Source organism: Diorhabda carinulata, chromosome 4 (assembly GCF_026250575.1).
Source record: "Diorhabda carinulata isolate Delta chromosome 4, icDioCari1.1, whole genome shotgun sequence".
NCBI classification, from domain to species: Eukaryota; Metazoa; Arthropoda; class Insecta; order Coleoptera; family Chrysomelidae; genus Diorhabda; species Diorhabda carinulata.
The window spans coordinates 1,732,144-1,752,311 of record NC_079463.1 but is presented as its reverse complement, the minus strand read 5'-3'; the positions used below and the strand labels follow the sequence as shown (position 1 = coordinate 1,752,311).

Genomic DNA, 20,168 nt, shown 5'->3' with positions numbered 1-20,168 from the left:
CTACAAGTAGAATAGTAGAGAAAACGAAGGGGTCAACCAATGTGAACCAGCTTCGCGATATGCTGCGATTATAATTTGACTTTGGCCGCGTTAATTATAGTTTGTAACTTAACAGCGTTCTAGGGAACGAAATATTTACCAATATAAAATGTTTTTTATTCTGTTTTTTGCATAATATATATTCCAGTTGGTGAAATTTTTGGAACAATTTATTTGTTGTATTTAATACTTGAACTTTTATTTATTTAGGAATGCATAAATTGTTTTTTAGAATTTTAAGCGATGTTTCAAAAAGAACTTTTTCTACGAAGATATCAGTACCAGTGGCAAAGGTTATTAATAAATTCTTGTATGTATATGTAGTTTTAAGTGATTCATATTTCAGGAGGATGTGAAATTACCAACCGTTCTCACTGATTTGTTTGGAAGAAATCATACTTATTTAAGAATTTCTTTAACGGAAAAATGCAATTTGAGATGTAAAATAAATCAATAAATTGCATTGTTAATCTTAAGAAATATATTCTCAAGATTAACACCGCTTGCGATGATTCTTAAATACTTTAATTTTAAGGTAAATATTGTATGCCAGCCGAAGGTGTTAAACTAACAGAAAATTCTAAATTATTAACCACAGATGAGGTACTGAAAATAACCGAACTTTTTGTAAAAGAAGGAGTGACAAAAATTAGATTAACAGGAGGAGAACCTACAATTAGAAGGGATTTAGTTGATATTATTTGTAAGTACATTTCGCTTTGTCCTTAAATCAAATTGATGTGTAATATCATTTCTTAGACAATTTAAAAAAAATTGATGGACTTCAGATCGTCGCAATGACTACAAACGGTTTAGTTTTGACTAAACAATTGGTGTCTTTACAAAAAGCCGGTTTAGATATTTTAAATGTTAGTTTAGATACTTTGAAACCAGAAAGGTATGAAGTTATGGCGCGGAGAAAAGGATGGCAGAGAGTAATGATGGGTATTGATTTGGCGTTGCAATTAGGATACAATCCTGTTAAAATTAATTGTGTAATGATGAAAGGTAAGTTTATATTCTTCCTTGAATATATGCAACTTTATTCTGCTTAAAAAAATGGTTTTAAGGGTAGTTTGTATTATTTAATCTCGAAGGTATGTTGGAGTTGAGTCATTACATGGGCTCTTTTTTCCACAGCAGTTTCCATTCTCTCCTATCTTGTGTCTTTTGTTTCCTGCTGCCATCTTATTCGTAGATTTTCCTCTGCTATCTTAATTTCTTCTGTCCAGATCCTCTTCGATCAGTTCTTTTTTTTGTAAGTTTGTGCTTCATATATCTTCCTTATTAATCTTCTTTTCCCATTGTTGATTGTTAATTGTCCTCCTTCTATTTTGTTTTGAAATTAAATTTTCTCTTTATTTTGTCATATCTTGATTTATTGTTTATTTTCTTTAGAAATCTCATTTCAGTACTTTTTATTTCATTTTAATATGGGTGTGGTTACTTTATATGTTTTAGATTAACTTTAATGTCATTTTTAATCCAAATTTTTATTTGATTGTTGAAAATAACGGTTTTATTTAGAATAAAATATACCTAAAAATGAAATTAATATCAAATTATCTTTATTGCGGTTTATAAATTGTTTGTTATTTGGATCCAAGGTTATTTTTTAATATAACAAATGGCTTTTCAACATTTACAGCATCTCCACATTCACATCTTTAGTTTGCTTTGCTGTAGATATCTGATTATATGGAATTATTATCAGTACGTTGAAATCTCTGTTAAAACAAACTTATAAAAATATAAATAATTAAATTATAATATCCTGAATGCGTTCTAGACTTTACAGAATGTTAGTTGGTGTAAAGTCTATTATATCCTTTGAATGCTAGTTAATCACACTGTACTTGCTCAATTATGAAAAATAATTGATCTAACATTAAATTTTGAGTAAACAAAAGCTTTTTCTTCATTTTTTTTGACTTATTTTACCAGGAGGTTTGCAGAATCAGTTGGGTCATTTAGTTTACAAATGAATGTTCATTAGTTTTTTACTAACTTTTCTTACTAATTTTCATTTTGTGATAATCGTTACTTGTATTACTGTTTTTCAATAAAATTATAGATATTGTCTTATCTCTTGATCATTTTTTAGTTGTTACTTTAGCTTCTCTATTCTGTTAACGTCCATGTTTTAGATAATTTGGTTTTGTTGTCAATTCTGATTTTTTTTATTAATTATTTTCACTTTCATAAGATATTTACCTTTCTATAGCACATATTTGACTTTTTTGCTTCCGTGTATGTAATTATGGGTCGAAAAAAACTGGTCTAAAGTGTTGATATTAAAAAAAAGAATTTTAGATTTCAACGATGATGAAATATGTGATTTTGTGGAACTTACTAGAGATAAAAATTTCGATGTTAGGTTCATTGAATATATGCCCTTTACTGGTAATAAGTGGGATGTTAGAAAAATGGTGTCTTACAAGGATATGGTTAATAGAATACGTCAAAAATGGCCTGATATTTCACCTTTGGAAAATAATCCAAACGACACATCTAAAGTAAAGATACATTTAATCATTTTTCGTTTTTTCGTGATGATAGCGAATAATTATTTTAAGGCTTGGAAAGTTCCGGGATACGAAGGTCAAATAGGTTTTATAACTTCAATGAGCGACCACTTTTGTGATTCTTGTAATAGGTTAAGAATTACGGCAGACGGTAATTTAAAAGTTTGTCTTTTTGGTAATACCGAAGTGTCTTTACGAGACGCAATTAGAAATAAATGTTCCGACGATGATTTAACTGCTCTTATTAGCGCAGCTGTCAAAAGAAAGAAAAAACAACACGCAGGTATGTATATCTTCATTTATAAAGTCGAAATTTAATAAAAAACATTTTCAAATCCAATTTTTAAAGTTTTTATTAGAATAATAAAACTAAAATGTATTGAAATCAATTAAACACATTACCTGATCACTCTTCTTATAAAACTTTTATTTTTATTATATTTTTTTCAATATAAACATTAAATTTTTATTTATTTTTACTTCATTCACGCCCATCAAATTTGTTTATAGAAGTTAGGTTAGAAGTTAATCGAATGATAGGTTAGAAATTAATCGAATGATAGGTTAGAAATTAATCGAATTATAATCGACGTTAGTTTGGTTATGAAAATTTTATTAAATGATTATGTTTTATTATGTCAATGGCCGAGCGAATGAATAGAAGAAGAATTTTATTAGTTTACCTTGTTGACATAACAAAAATTTTAAAACGAAACATTTTGAGATGTAAACGTTTGTTATCACGAATATAATAGACTTTAACTGATCTTTTGAACTTGTGACCTATAGTTCATAATATAATGGATAATCACCAAATATACGATTCGTAAGTTGATGTAATCGGTAAGTTGGGTTAGAGATATTTAATCTAATAGTTTATTTTTAATTGGTAAATAAAATTGGATTTGAAACATGAATAATTCCAGCTCATTTTAATATTTCGTTTATTAATTTTTCATATAAATTTCGTTGATTTGCTTTGTGGTGGATAATAACAATCGCCGGGGTTCTGTATTAACAATTTCAATACTAATCAACATTTTTATCACATTAAATCCTTGAAAAATTTTATATAATTCTTAATGTATAATATATAGAACTGAATCTTAGGAAGTTGATGTATTTTTTAATATATTTACCTGATACTATATAAGTTTATCGTAAATATTTCGATTTTGACTAGAAATTATAAAAGGTATACCTAAATAATTTACTAATTGGTTTATAAAATGAAATAGTAAATTTTCTGTTGAACTACATCTCAATTACCCTTGTTATATGTTTAGATGACTTCACAACCCTCCTTTCCACGGGTGTGGTCTACCAGTTCATGTCAAAACAAAAATCTGTTAAATTCTCACATAATTCTTTTTTAAATTTTAATTTCTACAGTACCTTTCAGACTTATTAAAATTCATGAAATGTTTTTGTGCTATATTGGTTAGTAAAAATAATAATTGATATTTTGTACTAATAGACATTGAAAATTGGGAAATTATTTAGTAAATATTTACTAATTCTATTGTTAGTTCCTTGGTTCCTTAGCTCGAAGGACCAGAAAGTAAAATAATTAGATATTACCAATATTTTCAAATATCCCAAGATAAATAACATCATTTTGTTGAAAATTGAGGATTAACCCTTAACCCTTTAACCTCTATTGACTCTAGTAAACTATTTTCCAGGAATGATGAACATATCTCAAATGGCAAACCGTCCTATGATACTTATTGGTGGCTAGAAAGTTATATAGTTAAAAGGTAGAGTAGTTTGTTAAAAATAATCGTAATTGCGGTTATGGTCAGTCGTTTTAAAACAAATTTCATAAAAATATCAAGTCAACGTCTTGCTATTTGAGTTTCAGGAATGAAATTTGAAAATTAGATGTGTAAATATAATTTTTTTGTAAATAGAGAGTTTATAGCTACAATAAATAGTAGGGGAAGCTAAAAATAGATTATTTGAAGCAATATATTTCCATTTTTATAATTGAAAAATAGTTTCTTTGGAAGTGACGAAGATACAAATGAAAAATCTCATCTCTATACTGAAATTTGTACAAATGGCAATTCTCATCTCTACACTGAAAAAACTTGTTATTTTCGAACTGAAATTGGTACACATAGGAATTCCCATCTCTACACTTGATAAACTGTTTGTAAGTAACTGAAGTGCAAGTAGAAAGTCGCACCTTTATCACTCAATAACTGGTATTTTCAAAGTAATAGAAATGCAAGTAAAGTTCCAATCTCTATACCTTAAAAAACTTCTATTTTATAATTGACGGAAGAAGAAATTTTCATTTCTAAAAAAAAATGTTTTTTTTTTGAAAGTAACAAAGATACAAATGATAAATCTCATCTCTATTCTAAAAAAAGGTGTTATTTTCGAACTGAAATTTGTACAAATAGAAATTCCCATCTCTATACTTGAAGAACTGTAAGTAACTGAAGTGCAAGTTGGAAGTACCGCCTCTGGTATTTTAGAAGTATCAAATAGGTAAATAAAAGTTCCATCTCTATACTTGACAAACTAGTTATTTTCGAACTGAAACTGGAAACCCCATCTCTATAATTAAAAAACTGTTAGTTTACAAGTGTCTGTGGTAGTAGAAGGTCGTCGCGAAATTCATATTTTAATGAATGGTTATTAAAAAAGTTCATTTTTGATTAAGTTGATTATTAATAAATATTTATTGTGACTAATATCCGGGCGTTTGTGTTTCAATTTATTTAGGTGAGGTACAATAATCGTACTGGTGTAAACGTTTTTATTTCCATTGCATCAACTTTATCCGCATGACCATTTAGTTGAAATCATATTTGGATTGTCGCAAATAAATCTGTCTGAGATTATTTTTAAAATATAACTCTTATCGTAATTAGTGATTTATTTGTCTGCATAAAACTTAACCTCAAAAAATTTTTATTTGAGTAACCGACCAAGGAAACGAAAGTAATTTTACTATAAATATAAAATTTTAAGGATTCAGCTTGAGCCATCAATTAAAACTAGATAAAACTTTTGAGTTATGTAATGGTAAAAAAAACTATCTGATATAAAATCAAAATCCGTTAGTAGTAAATCGGGCTAATACGAGTTCCTTCCAGAAATTGTATGGGATCATTTCAAAAAGGCTCGATTGGATTTTAATTTTGCTTTATACCCTCAAAATTATTTTTTTTGTTATATTTTTTAATATTAGAGAAAAAAATAGCATGGTACTAGATCAGGTGCATATATAGGATGATCTATAACATTCAAAATCGTCCCAAAGAGGTTCTATTGGATTCCACTTTTGCTATATACTCTGTTTTTGGTACTTAAGATTGACCCTGAGAGCCTCAATTGGATTTTAATTTTGCTAGATCCTCTTAAACACCTGTTTTCGGTATTCTTCTTACCATTAGAGGAAAAAACAAAATGGTAGTAAATCAGGTGGATACGTGGGATGGTTTATAATATCCAAATTGGTCCCAAAGAGGCTCAATTAGATTCCGATTTGCTCCATCCTCTTAAGGATCTCTTTCTGAAGCGTCAGATTGTTCCACAGGTGCTCGAGTGGGTTCTATTTTTGCTATATACTCTTAAGACTCTGTTTTTGGTACTTGAGTTTGATCCTGAGAGCCTCAATTGGATTTTAATTTTGCTAGATCCTCTTAAAAACCTGTTTTCGGTATACTTCTTACCATTAGAGGAAAAAACAAAATGGTAGTAAATCAGGTGGATACGTGGGGTGGTTTATAATATCCAAATTGGTCCCAAAGAGGCTCAATTAGATTCCGATTTGCTCCATCCTCTTAAGGATCTCTTTCTGAAGCGTCAGATTGTTCCACAGGTGCTCGAGTGGGTTCTATTTTTGCTATATACTCTTAAGACTCTGTTTTTGGTACTTGAGTTTGATCCTGAGAGCCTCAATTGGATTTTAATTTTGCTAGATCCTCTTAAACAACTGTTTTCGGTATTCTTCTTACCATTAGAGGAAAAAACAACATGGTAGTAAATCAGGTGGATACGTGGGATGGTTTATAATATCCAAATTGGTCCCAAAGAGGCTCAATTGGATACCGATTTGCTCCATCCTCTTAGGAATCTATTTCTGAAGCGGGAACTTGTTCTAGAGGGGCTTAATCGGATTTTAATTTTGCCATAACCCCTTAAAATCCTATTTTTGGTATACTTCTTACTATTAGAGGCAAATTCTTACAAATTTTTCCGGTCTACATCAAACAGTTTCTACCGAATTAAAATTTTCGGTATCCTTATTGATATTGATGACGTAAAAAATGAATTAAATGATAAATTCGTAAAACAAATTGAATTTTACTTCAATTTGTTGATATGAAGCAAATTTTCGGCGTATAAATGTCATCGAAATGATGATACCGATTATTGATTAAATCGCTTATTATTTTCAGATTCCCAAATCAACATGTTTTTGCCTCGCAATAAATTGTCGCACCTTTTCCCGCACGTTTCGTCGTACCAATCCAAAAGACACTGTTCCACCAAACACACCGACGAAGAACTGTCGCACGTCGATAAACGCGGTAAAATCCACATGGTGGACGTCGCCGGTAAAAACGTAACTCAACGTTACGCGACCGCCTCGGCGGTAGTTAAAGTAGGTCCTCGTATCACTCAATTGATCCTCGAAAATTCCACGAAGAAAGGAGACGTTTTAACGCTAGCGGAAATAGCGGGAATCACCGGGGCCAAGAAGACGTCTGAAATCATACCGCTTTGTCACAATATCGTTTTATCCAGCGTCAAAGTGACCGCTCATCTTAACAAAGAAAAAGAAACTGTCGAGATACAGGCTCAGGTGCATTGCGAAGGCAAAACCGGTGTCGAAATGGAAGCGATGACCGCCGTTAGTGTTGCAGCTTTAACAGTTTACGATATGTGTAAAGCTGTTAGCAAAAGCATCGTTATATCGGATATACATCTATTGAATAAAAAGGGGGGCAAAAGCGGTGATTATGGTGCCGAGGTATTCAAATTGAGGGATTATAATAGAAAACCGACGACCGGTGTTTTTTCTCCGACCGTAGGAGTTGTTTAATACGCCCTTTCTTTTGAAATCTATCATTCCATTTGTAAATAGTTTAATTTGATCGTTAAAAATCAAGAATTAGGCGTCATTAGGGTAAGAATTTTAAATATGAAACGTCCTCGAGTATGTTATACATTTCAACCGTTTCTGTTAATGCTATTCTGACCGAAAAAGTGGTAAAAGATCTAAAAGGACTAAGGACAAAACGTTTTTGTATGATTCTACATTTCTTGGAGACCACACAGACAAATCTAGCTTGAAAAATTGAAGACAAATCGTCTCACCGGTGAGTTCTCATTCTATTTCTTCGGTATGGAGTCTTCCGTTGAAGAGAAATAGTCGCCCCAATGAGTTCTCATTCTGTTTCTTCGGTATGGAAGTCTTCCCTTGGAGAGAAATAGTCGCACCGGTGAATTTTCATTCTATTTCTTCAATATGGAGTCTTCCCTTGAAGATAAATCGTCGCACCGGTGAATTTTCATTCTATTTCTTCAATATGGAGTCTTCCCTTGAAGATAAATCGTCGCACCGGTGAATTTTCATTCTATTTCTTCAATATGGAGTCTTCCTTTGAAGATAAATCGTCGCCCCAGTGAATTTTTATTCTATTTCTTCAATATGGAGTCTTCCTTTGAAGATAAATCGTCGCCCCGGTGAATTTTTATTCTATTTCTTCAATATGGAGTTTTCCCTTGGAGAGAAATAGTCGCTCCAGTGAGTTCTCATTATGTTTCTTTGGTATGGATGTTTTGGCTTGATCATTAGTTTTGATATTGTGTCTTGTGGTTCAAAAAATCTCCCAATAAGAGGCCCAAATAATGGTGGATGTTACTAATTCTTCGAAATAGATCACGTTATCTAATCCAATCGATAGCTGGAGAAAAATGGTTCCGACAAATTCATTAAATCTCCAATTTTATTCCAAGAATGGTGATCGAAAGATTTGTCTTTATGTTTTAAGTCTGTTATTCACGAATTTAAATTTTATAATTCAGCTGTTGGGTTACAAGTAGTGAATCCCATCTCTATACTTCATTTTTTAATTTATGGGTATGGAAATTTCCAAATTTAGCCTTGAAAAACCGTTATTTTCAATGGAAGTGAAAAATCCCATCTCTTTACTCGAAAAAGCTGTTATTTCCGAACTGAAAGTGGTACAAGCGGAATTCCCATCTCTATATCTAAAAACTTGTTGGTTTGGGAAGTGGATGAAGTGCAAGTAGAAATTCCAATCTGTATATTTTGATAATGTCCTATTTTCTACTGTATGGATATTTCCATATTTATTGTTTACTGTTATTGACAAAAATTCGAGTCAAAAGTCCCATCTCTAACTTTCAAGAGCTGTTATTTTCGTGTTAAAAGAGATCCAAGTGGAAATTCCCATCTCTATACTGGAAAAAATGTTACTTTTATAGTTACAAGGATGTAACTATAAAAATCACATCTCTATACACTTGATAGAGGTGAATTTGAAAGTTTTGCTTGAATATACACTAAAAAAAAGATTTTTTCCTACATGATATCGAGCGAAATAAATTTGATGTTTTCCTTTCTCTTTAAATAATCAATTTTGTAGTTTCGGTTACGGTCAGGGTATCTGACTCACTACAAACTCACTTTTTCACTTGAAACAAATAATTTAAATTCCCAGTGCCTTTTAGATAACGATAACAAGTTGAAAATTTTTTACTTATAGAAAAAAAATATCACAAATATTAAAGTTTGTAATTGTTAACATATTTTTTATTGAAATTGTTTATAAAATATTTTTTTAGTGTAAATATAAATTCTATTAACTAAATAGTCTTTTTTTGTTGGGGACGTACAAATAGGCTGTCTTCCGGCATAAGAATCCTGAAAAAAAAAAGAAGATTCTAATGAAAACTCAAGAAATATGTTTGTTGATGAAAATCCACACTATTATGGAGGTTAATTGATATATTGATTGATACCATTGTAATTTTATTGTCCACACCCTATATACATTAATAAACATCATACTTACACGTTTGCATTGTTGGCCATACCAGGTACCGTTATAGGAGCCAATTTAGTTTCTTCTGGTACTTTTACGGTTAAAGTAGATTTCGGTCCAGTTTTCCATATATTAGTTTCTTCGTCAATAACGGATGCTTCGACCGATAATAAATATTGCCCACCTCTAGGAAAAGCCAATAAAAATTGAGCGGTGAAAAAATCTTTGTGTGGTGTAACGGTTTGTGTCAAAATTGACACTTGTTCCAGCAGCTACAAAGTAAAAAAAATTACACTATATGACAGTTGTTGTTACAAGTGAAACAAGAAATTAACATAACCTAACGTCAGTTTTATTCGGTAAAAAAGAAGAACTAAAATATGACAGTTGTTACTGGTTAAAGAGTTACGTTTGAGGTTATATTTTGCTCTTTTTAATACCTTGCAAGTAATATAATTCCGTATATTTTATTATAACATTAATAAAAAAAAATGAATTACATCCCTAACCAAAGACAATAAAGTATAAAACGTCTTGTTGACATTCGGTGTGACTGTATCGTACATTATATCAAGTTATTTATCGCTTTCTGTACATTTTAACGAATTGTGATTAAAGAAATTCTGTGAACAGAATGTAACGTCAGTTATATTCAATAAAAAATAAGAACTAACAGTTGCCTGACAGTTGTGGTTACAAGTGAAACAAAATATAAACACCACGTAACGTCAATTATATTCGATAAAAAAGAAGAACTAAAATGTACTGACATATGACAGTTGTTACTATTGAAAGAGTCAAGTTTGAGGTTAAGTTTTATACTTTAGAACAATAATTTCGAAAATTTAACGATACTATACCTTAGGATCTAAACTATCTTTATTTTTCGGATTAGTTTGCAACTGCGAAGTGACGTTAATAATAACCTCGTCTATTTTTCGGAATAATCCCGGTTTCATGCCGTGTTGTATAACGCCCTCTACTTTGACAGCTAATTGCGAACCAGCTTGTACGCTTATAAATTCCCCCAATACTCTAGGTTGCGGTGATATGGCCAACTTCACGCTGGTTGATTGTAATATTTGGAAAAAATACCGGGGTATCGGTAAAGATGCGTTTATTAATATCTCTATTATTTTTTTTAGAACTTCTACTTGCTACAAATATAAATTGATAAATATATCAGTTTCATAACCTCATTTGAACTAAAATAATAAATATTCGCTCAAATAAATTTGGGTTTTGTTAATAAAATCTGATCAATTCTAAGTACATATCGATGATTGAAGTCAAAATAATTATCAACGGTGATGAATTTTAGGAAATGAATGAAAATACTCACACTATGCGTTATAGTGGAATTATTTTCCTCCGAAACGCTTTGGGCGATTTTTAAAGCGTTTTCGCAAGCCTTTACAAGTTGCTGTGATTCCAATTTAGTTTGCTTGGAACCGAATTCGATGTATTCGTCTTTCAGTTTAGTACCACTCACACACAAACTTTCCACACATTTTTCTAACAAGACACAAGTTTGTTGCAGACTGAAACAATTAAAAGTCATAAAACAATATTCTTCGTACAAGATAAGTTTACGTTTAGGAATAATATTTCCTATCAATCAATTTCCTCCAGTTACCTTTTTACGTAGAAGTTCCAAATATTATATTCATCTTTGGTATTCACTAGATATAGATTTTATCGAGGAATGATTATATTGAGTTTTTTACAGCAAGCAAAAAACTTTCTTTAAAAAAAAACAAGTTTTCAACCCTAAAAGTATCTTTAAGGGTTTAAAAATCTGGCCCCAGTGGTTCTTTAAACATGATCTTTACAATGAAATATTATATAAGAGCAATTTTAACATTAACATTCAGTTATAGCTTTCCATAGCTAGTTTCAATTTTCAGTTAAATTAAATTACTTTAGGGAATATAACCAGATCTATTATCAAACACCATAATATTTATTAACTAAAATAAAAGGAAAACCATTCTCATCAACATAACCTCATTATTTAACATTTTCTAAAATGTGTCTGACATATATGACAGTTTTTGTTACTAGTGAAACAAGACTGCCTCCATAGCTGCTGTCCCTTGATTTTGACTATGATTCGCATAGTTCAAATAAACGCAACCTAACGTCTGTTATATTCGATAAAAAAGAAGAACTAAAATGTGTCTGACATATATGACAGTTGTTGTTACTACTAAAAGAGTTACGTTTGAGGTTATATTTTCCATTACACTTTCAAAATCTGATAACGTTAAATTATCACCTAACACCTGATATTTTTATGTATACTTACATTTGTATGATTTCAAGTGTGGCAGGATCGGCATCGAAAGTTGTTTGATACAATTTCCAATGCATATCACCGCAATTTTTAAAATCCTTGGCGCATTTTCTCAATTGATTCGTAATATAACCGTGCCTCTGGTATTCGTCTCTAGTATTCTGAACTAAAGTGGCTGCTATCGCCGGAGGTGGTACTATACACAATATATTACAACTATAAATCAATTGTAATAAACAATGTAAGTAATCGGTTCTAATTTTCATATATTCCGCTTGAAATGCCAGATTATGTTGAGGGGTACTAGCAGCCTGAAAAGTAACTCATGAAAAAATCCTTACAATATTAGTTAAACGATATAAACTCGCCTTTAAAGCTGCTATCGCTTTATTATAATGTATCACAGCAGAATCTAATCTAGTGATAAGCGTTTCGGAATCTTCACTGTACAATTCGCATTCAGCTTTGGATAATTCTTTCAAACATATCAACCAAAAGTGGAAATGTTCTGAACTAACTTGTTCAGTAAGTCCAAGGAAAATATGATGAGCCACCTAGAATATTTTTTTATTGAAAAAAAAAATAACCATATTGATAATAAAAACATACCTTATGATGACCGTATCTCATAGCAGCTCTTGCTATACAATAATTAGCCCACATATTATTATTACCCACTACTTTCATCACAATATCAAAAGTATCTTCATTCCATTTGTGACCGCATAAAGTCTGAAACATCAAAGTACATAACATGGTTTTCGTTTGGGTTTGCAATTGAGTCGGTTCCCTAATTTCATTCAGAGCCGTTAATATATTTATAATAGTATCAATAAGTGGTACTAGAGTTTCTGGTCTTAAACTACCAATAGCGCCAAGAGTTTCGCATATCGTTAGAGTATTATCGCCTAAAAAAAAATAATCACGTGGGGTTAAATCTGTCGATTATCATCATCTATTTATTTACCATCAACATTATCCAATCGAGTTCCTAACAGTTCTACAAATATTTCACAGAATTGATCTTTAGCTTCGCATAATTGCACGGCACATTTTAAAACTGTTTTTAAATGTACTGAATGTTTTGTTTTCATAAAAGTTAATAATAAAATTAGCGTTTCTAATGCTGCTGTTATTTCTTCTTCCCCTTCAGTTGGTATATTTTCTTTATAACTAAAAATGATAGATTTGACAAAAAAATAAAGATTGTAATGAATAATTACCAATAACACAATATATGGCTGAGTATTTGTATCGCTTGCGCCCCTATTTTGGGTTCCGGAGAATAACAGTGATTATAACAGAGTTCTCTAAGTTTGGAACCCGATGATCTGTGCTCATAACACATTTTCGGGGATTCCACCAACACTTGCAACACTCCTAAATGAAAATGTTATAAACATCACAATAATTACAATAAAAAAAATACTTACTTAAAGATGGGGACAAAATTTTCTTTTGATCGGTATTCAAGGCAAAATTTATAATCTCATCAATTGCACCTGGAGGCCATAAGTGTGCTCCTGGTTTCGCTAACTCATACAAATGTTGTAACGCTCTCAATTTAATTTCCCAACGAGGATCGCTCTTCAGATAGTTCAATAATAAATTAACCTGACTCGGTATGTCTACTAAAGTGGCTTCAGCTAATTTTGTTAAAGCATTTAAAGTTACTAAGACAAATTCCACAGCGGGATATCCTAAAAATGATTCGAAACAATACTAAATATTTATTTAATTAACATTATTTCACCTGGTAACAGTTCAATACAGAGAGATCTAACCATAGCTGATGTATTTGTATCATGATGCATATATTGTAGAATTGGAATTAGTTGTAGCTTCATATTAGCAGGAGTTGACTGCCTTTGTATCATATCAGATACTTTGTTACACATACTTATTGCAAATGTTCTAAAAATAAGTATTTTATACTAAATAATAATCAAGGGATTTTGAAAATCAACGATTCCACTTTCTAAACAATTTTTTATGGTTTTGTATACTTCTGTCTACTTTCATTTATCAACTTGAGCAATGAAAATTCAATTATTTATTCCAGAAATTCTAAATACTCAAGTCTTAGAATTCTAACATTTTTCTAAATTTTTGTTAAAACCTACCAATCATATCATACAAAGCTTTCCACAACAGCAAAACTATTTAATTTTATATTTATACTGAATAAAGCGTTTAGAAACAAAGAAATAAAAGCATATATTTGACTAAATTCTTACTTTGACTGTGCTGCGAACTGAACTGCACCATAAATGGCTGCTTCCACTTCAACACTATCATGAGAATCCAGACTACTCCTAATACAATGTTGAATTTGCTGCCGTTCTGGAATAATCGCCGCAACAGCTCCGAATATTCTTATAGTCACAGCTCTAGCAATAGGATCATTGCTATGTATGACAGTATAAATTCTACGTACAAATTCATCAACGTTTGATATTTTATCTAGATGTTTTTCACTCTGTTGACAAACTCTCAAAACGCATAGTCTCAAAAAATTGTTACTGAAAATTAGAATATCACAGAGAAATAATCTAAATTATTCTTGTTAGTGTACTTACCCCATACGAAATACATCTGCCAATTTAAGCAGAGATGCATTTATTAAAATCGGGAAAGGATATTTTTCAAATAGTTTAGGGAATCTTACAATAGCTTCACATTGTTCACCTACTTTAGCCGATCTTAAACCTTGTGAAACAATATAATTATACTTTAAATTTCGTACTTTTTTTGATACAAACCTTTGTCTAGTTCGGTTAAAGCTGAATTGGCATCTTGATCAGGTTCACCTAAATTATTTTCGTTGAAAGTATTTACTCTTACTCCCATCATTTTAACAAATTCTTAATTAAACATTTAATAGAAACAATAATTAAATAGCTTGTTTTGGTTTTTTTCGGTAGACTTAACCGCTATATTCTTCTTCTTTTTCTGTCATCACTTTCTATAGAAACAAATGATCTACCAAGTTTTAATAATAAACAATTTATTCATAACCATGATGAATTTAATTAAATAATTAACTTAGTATAGTTATGAAATACGTGACCCTCAGTTGAACTTATGTATACAGTAAATACTTTAATAAATATAGAGATAAGCAATACATGTATGTGCAATTTTAATTATTACGTATTTTATGAATATTACTACAATGTCTTTAAATATATTAAGTAAAACAAAGAAATTATCCAGAAATTTGCTAAGAACTATCAACAAAAGTATCCTTTTTTATATAGTGAGATAAAGAAGTTATTTTTCTAATGTATATATATAAATAATTTAATAGGCATCAACTTTATTATAATTTTTATACTTTTCTTATCATAATTATAGGTCATTTTCTACAGTTTTCTAATGCAGGTAAGCAAATATCTATTATTGGTGTATAATCTAAGAAAAAATTGAAATCTTAATGATTTTTTTCAAAATTTCGTCTATTAACATGTTTTTACAGCTTCATTTAATTGGCAAGACCCATTAAATTTAGAATCACTATTAACAGATGAAGAAAAATTAATTAGAGATCAATTTAGGGCATATTGTCAAGAAAAATTATTACCACGAATTAAAGAAGCTAATAGAAATGAGGGTAAGTAAATTAAGTGCTTATAAAGTAAGTTTCTTTAACACTTTACTTGCTAGACCTTTTTATATGTTTTTCAAAATGAAAAGTCTCGATTTAAGTTTCATTTAATACAAAATCTACTTGTTATTTTAAACTGATTTTCTATCAAAATCAAGACCAATTGGAACGAAAAAAATAAATTACTGTGTAAATGGTTTATATTTCTTTAAAAACTAATTTCTTCGTAACAGTTTTTGATAGAGAAATCATGTCCGAAATCGGAGCATTAGGGGGCTTAGGATGTACAATAAAAGGTTACGGTTGTGCGGGCGTATCTAGTGTATCTTATGGACTATTAACACGCGAAGTTGAAAGAGTTGATAGCTCTTATAGATCAGCTGTAAGCGTACAATCTTCTTTGGTTATGGGAGCTATTTATTCTTACGGCAGTCCAGAACAAAAGCAACAATACCTTCCAATTTTAGGTAAAATAAAATCTTTATATTTGAAGGTATTCTTGAGGAAAAATAGTTTGATTTTCAGCAAAAGGGGAATACGTTGGTTGTTTTGGTTTAACCGAACCAAATCATGGTAGTGATATTGGACAAATGGAGACAAAAGCAAAATATGATTCTTCTTCTAAGACCTATATATTAAATGGTAGTAAAACTTGGTAAGTTTCGAATCTAATAATATATAAAAATTAAATAAATAATAATCTTTTAGGATTACGAATTCACCTATATCAGATATTTTTATTGTTTGGGCTAGATGCGAAGACAATAAAGTAAGAGGTTTCATTGTTAATAAAAAAGAACATGGTAAAGGCTTGGAAGCACCAAAAATAGAAGGAAAATTTTCACTTAGAGGCTCAACGACAGGTAAATTATATATTAACTGATATTTTTGTAGATTTCTTTATCAATTTTTCAGGTATGATTCTCATGGATAATGTAAAAGTACCAGAAGATCATCTACTACCTAATGTTGTCGGTATGAGTGGTCCTTTCGGTTGTCTTAACAACGCTCGTTATGGAATCGCTTGGGGCGCTTTAGGCGCCGCAGAAAATTGTTTAGAAATCGCTAGAAATTATACGCTAGAGCGAAAACAATTTAATAAACCTCTAGCCGCTACTCAATTGATGCAGAAAAAAATGGCTGATATGATAACTGAGATTTCTTTAGGTTTAATGGGATGTTATCAAGTTGGGCGATTAAAAGATCAAAATTTGTGAGTTGAACGTTTTCGGGCGAAATTATTCACTAATTTTTATATTTCAGGCATACACCTCAAATGATTTCGTTATTGAAAAGGAACAATGCTGGTAAAGCTCTAGATATAGCTAGAACTGCTCGTGATATGTTAGGGGGAAATGGAATATCTGATGAGTATAATATTATCCGTCACGTTATGAATCTTGAGGCTGTTAATACTTACGAAGGTTAATTTTCTGTCAGACGTTTCAAATTATTATTAAAATTGATTAATTTCAGGTACTCATGATATTCATGCGTTGATTCTAGGACGAGCAATAACAGGAATAGCAGCGTTTTAATTATTGACAGAGAAATTTTATATATTTTTATATATATGTTGAAAAATATAAGTTTTATTTTAAATTTGTGTTTAATTTAGAACCTTAACCAGTTTTAGAGTTAGCTGGGGCAGCGTTGGATTAAGAAGTAGTGGGACCTAGGGCTAAAATGGAAATCATAATCAGCTCAAAACTTTTTTAAATATATTAGTTTCGAAATGAATCCAAATTATAAATAAAAATAAATCTTATAAACTGTATAAATTTTTAATTAAAAAACTCGATACAGAGTACAAACTTTATCTACTAACTCCACATTCAGAATTAGTTAAGGGCTCAATATTTTGCAATGTGAAAAAAATGCACAATCATTTGCCAATTGAAATCAAATCAAATGCAAAAGTGCAATTTTTACTTGAAATAATAACAAATTATTAAATTGTTTATGTTTCTTATATATCAAGAAAATGTAAAATTCGTGTCACCACTGTCCCTATCTGTGGCTTTACACCAGACACTTCTTCTCCAAAGTTACTGTTCCATTTTTGATATTACCATTGTCTATTCAACCACTTCTTCGCTTTCATTCCGATTCAGATGATCCATAATCTCCAACCAACGATGTAATTTTACATTTTTTAACATCTTCATTTTCTGTAACATTTGATTTTCCATCATTAGTCAAGGAAGAACTACTTCTCTTATGAACTATACCCAATTCTTGTTTACCCTGATGTAAAATCTTCATAGCCTTTTCTTCTTTACTCCTTGAAAAATTAACAGTAGGTAGGGAAGATTGAGATATTATATTTTTTCTAATAGTTTCTGTATTTTCAGTTATACTTTTAGATGGTTTTAATTTCATACTGAGAAGCGTCGCTACTTTTTTATCTTCTTCTCTTTCTGGTAGTAGAGGTATATCAAGACTAGATTTCTTCAAAAGAAGCTGGTCTTGGGAGGCCGTTTGCTTCAAATCATAATTAGCTTTCTGTAAATCAACACTTCATTTATGGTGATACCAATAACAAGTACCTCTAAGAAATTTACTAATTTTTAAAGAAGACTAAATATAAAAAAACACTATAAACAATACTCAACTTTAAAATTGTTGTTTAAATGTTATAAATCTAATAGAATTTACAATTCAAATATACAACTTACCCTAAACTGTGCTCTGAGCATCTGATTTGCCGAATAGGAATCAGCCCATACATCTTCATTCCTGGTAAACAATTTAACCAATCTCGGTTTTGCACTATCCGCTGAATTTTTATCCTCACTCCCATGCTCAAGTTTATACATGGAATCGTCGAATAATCTCTTTTGCGTTTCTTTGGTTTCAGGTACGATTTGCTCATTTTTGGTTGGATCCCATCTATTTTCTTGTCGCCTAGCTCCAGACTGAATAACGTAATCTAGATTCTACACAAATATATTTTATATATGATATCATTTCGTCGTATATTTCATGAACTTACTGCTGGATCTGCTCTGATTACAAAATGGTTATCACATAAATGGCATTTCATTTTAAATTCATATACTGGAGTTGTATAGTACATTCCTACTTTTGTTTTTTCCGCGTTGTATCTAACCCCCATTCCGATGTGATTTTTACAACCCTCACACCATATATTATAGGGCATTTCGAAACGAATTATAATAATACCTTTATCTATTTTTCGGGCTCTTTCTCTAAGAGCGTGGGTACCCAAAAATTTATTGAGCCCCCCGACTCTGGGATCATAATCGGGGGGATAATATTTATTTACACCTTTTCTTTCACCCATTGTGTCTAATTAAACAGAATTAAACTTTTTGTCAATAACTCTAGTTTACATATCTGTCAATGATGTCAATTAATATGACAGGAAATAAATTTGACTTTGACATACATTAACTGAAATAATTTATAAAATCTCCTAATCCAATGTATGGAGAAATTACTAAAGATTGCAAACTTTTTCTAATTCTCTTCTAAATATCAAATTGGTAATTATTGAAAAAATGAAAATGTAATATCAGTTTATCTATGTTTTATTTATGAATCAACTTGACAGTAATAGTATAAAAGAAGAATAAATGATTGAAATAGTATACGTACAAGATCTCGTTACAGTTTTCTCTTTATTGATTTTACATATATTTCTACTAGTGTATAGATGTCGGTAAAATTCCGGATATAGTAAAAGTTGTTTTATAAGATTTATTGAAATATTAATCACAACCGGAAATCAACTAAGCAATCCAAAGAGTTTAAAGTGTTTAATGGGATGTTGTTTATGCTGAGATAAGATACATCAGCTGTGTAAACACTTCTCGGTAGTGCTGTAAATTAAACCTCGTTTTTAATTATATTTGTTGGAAGTGAGGGTGTAATTTAAAATATAATAATAAAAAGCCACGGTTTTTTCATTATTTGTATTATAACGGTGATTATCACTAGAGTTTTCATTATAAAAAAAACAAGAAACGTAACGTAAGAGATAATAAATTTTAAGAAGTGCATTCGAACAACCAAACCTGTACGAAACCGTAAACAATGCCGTTAAGGATGAAATAAGTGACAGATTTGGAAATTATAGAAAAGAAGTCCGGTCCAAGGTCCACCTTTATTTTTATTTGTCTAATAAAAAGCTTAACGTCTCTACTAAATGAAGATTAATAGCAGCAAGAGGACATAGAACCGACGATAGAGTATAATATATTTGTACGTGTATATGTTGCTTTTCGGGGTCAGAAGTAATGTAATCAAAAGAAAGAAATAATGTCTGCTCTTGAAGATTTTATGTTTAATCTTCACATTCATATACGTAAAAGGTCACCTGATTAAAATGGAAGCTGTTTCAGTTGCAAATTTGATATACGTCTATGATCTTAGAAGACAAAAATTTGGGATTAGAAGAACAATTTTTAATCAAATATGTACATATATGCCTACGTTTATTGTAATGATTATCTTAGATTTGGAATTATTGATAAAAATATTTATCTATTACCTTTAAACTAGGCAAACATAACTACAACTATTTTTAACAAACTATCATAGATGTCGCTGTAATGATTCATTTACCTATACGTTTTTCTCAACTATACCTACGTATTTTTAATTTATCTATGATAATATCAACACTCGGCTACTAACAATTT

The 20,168-nt window shown here is 30.4% G+C and overlaps 4 protein-coding genes across 6 annotated transcripts; 2 read left to right on the top strand and 2 right to left on the bottom strand.

Moving 5' to 3' along the window:
* Positions 1–20: 20 nt before the first annotated feature.
* On the top strand, positions 21–9,424 carry LOC130892889 (molybdenum cofactor biosynthesis protein 1). Of its 3 annotated transcripts, XM_057798576.1 has the most exons (8): positions 21–332; positions 386–479; positions 575–742; positions 799–1,047; positions 2,353–2,555; positions 2,616–2,847; positions 4,250–4,324; positions 6,983–7,205. In XM_057798576.1, exons 1-7 carry the CDS (start codon positions 252–254, stop codon positions 4,303–4,305), a joined length of 1,083 nt encoding a protein of 360 aa, XP_057654559.1. In that variant the 5' UTR covers positions 21–251; the 3' UTR covers positions 4,306–4,324; positions 6,983–7,205. The 3 variants fall into 3 exon arrangements, with proteins under 3 accessions (XP_057654559.1, XP_057654556.1, XP_057654557.1); XM_057798573.1 differs by lacking the exon at positions 4,250–4,324 and having other exon boundaries at positions 6,983–9,424; XM_057798574.1 differs by lacking the exon at positions 4,250–4,324 and having other exon boundaries at positions 39–332; positions 389–479; positions 6,983–9,424.
* LOC130892888 (integrator complex subunit 7) lies at positions 9,339–14,919 on the bottom strand. The gene is made up of 14 exons (XM_057798572.1): positions 14,657–14,919; positions 14,474–14,603; positions 14,132–14,416; positions 13,648–13,808; positions 13,328–13,594; positions 13,118–13,274; positions 12,862–13,067; positions 12,504–12,802; positions 12,263–12,448; positions 11,907–12,205; positions 10,941–11,139; positions 10,459–10,755; positions 9,629–9,870; positions 9,339–9,477 (listed from the first exon to the last, which is right to left on the bottom strand). Exons 1-14 carry the CDS (start codon positions 14,745–14,747, stop codon positions 9,420–9,422), a joined length of 2,877 nt encoding a protein of 958 aa, XP_057654555.1. The 5' UTR covers positions 14,748–14,919; the 3' UTR covers positions 9,339–9,419.
* A 4-nt stretch (positions 14,920–14,923) lies between these two features.
* LOC130892890 (glutaryl-CoA dehydrogenase, mitochondrial) lies at positions 14,924–17,105 on the top strand. The gene is made up of 9 exons (XM_057798577.1): positions 14,924–15,136; positions 15,252–15,278; positions 15,373–15,507; positions 15,735–15,968; positions 16,027–16,156; positions 16,210–16,364; positions 16,417–16,714; positions 16,765–16,925; positions 16,978–17,105. Exons 1-9 carry the CDS (start codon positions 15,055–15,057, stop codon positions 17,037–17,039), a joined length of 1,284 nt encoding a protein of 427 aa, XP_057654560.1. The 5' UTR covers positions 14,924–15,054; the 3' UTR covers positions 17,040–17,105.
* Positions 17,106–17,266: 161 nt separating this feature from the next.
* LOC130892891 (coiled-coil domain-containing protein 130 homolog) lies at positions 17,267–19,139 on the bottom strand. The gene is made up of 4 exons (XM_057798578.1): positions 19,123–19,139; positions 18,497–18,813; positions 18,180–18,440; positions 17,267–18,006 (listed from the first exon to the last, which is right to left on the bottom strand). Exons 2-4 carry the CDS (start codon positions 18,806–18,808, stop codon positions 17,602–17,604), a joined length of 978 nt encoding a protein of 325 aa, XP_057654561.1. The 5' UTR covers positions 18,809–18,813; positions 19,123–19,139; the 3' UTR covers positions 17,267–17,601.
* Positions 19,140–20,168: the final 1,029 nt, after the last annotated feature.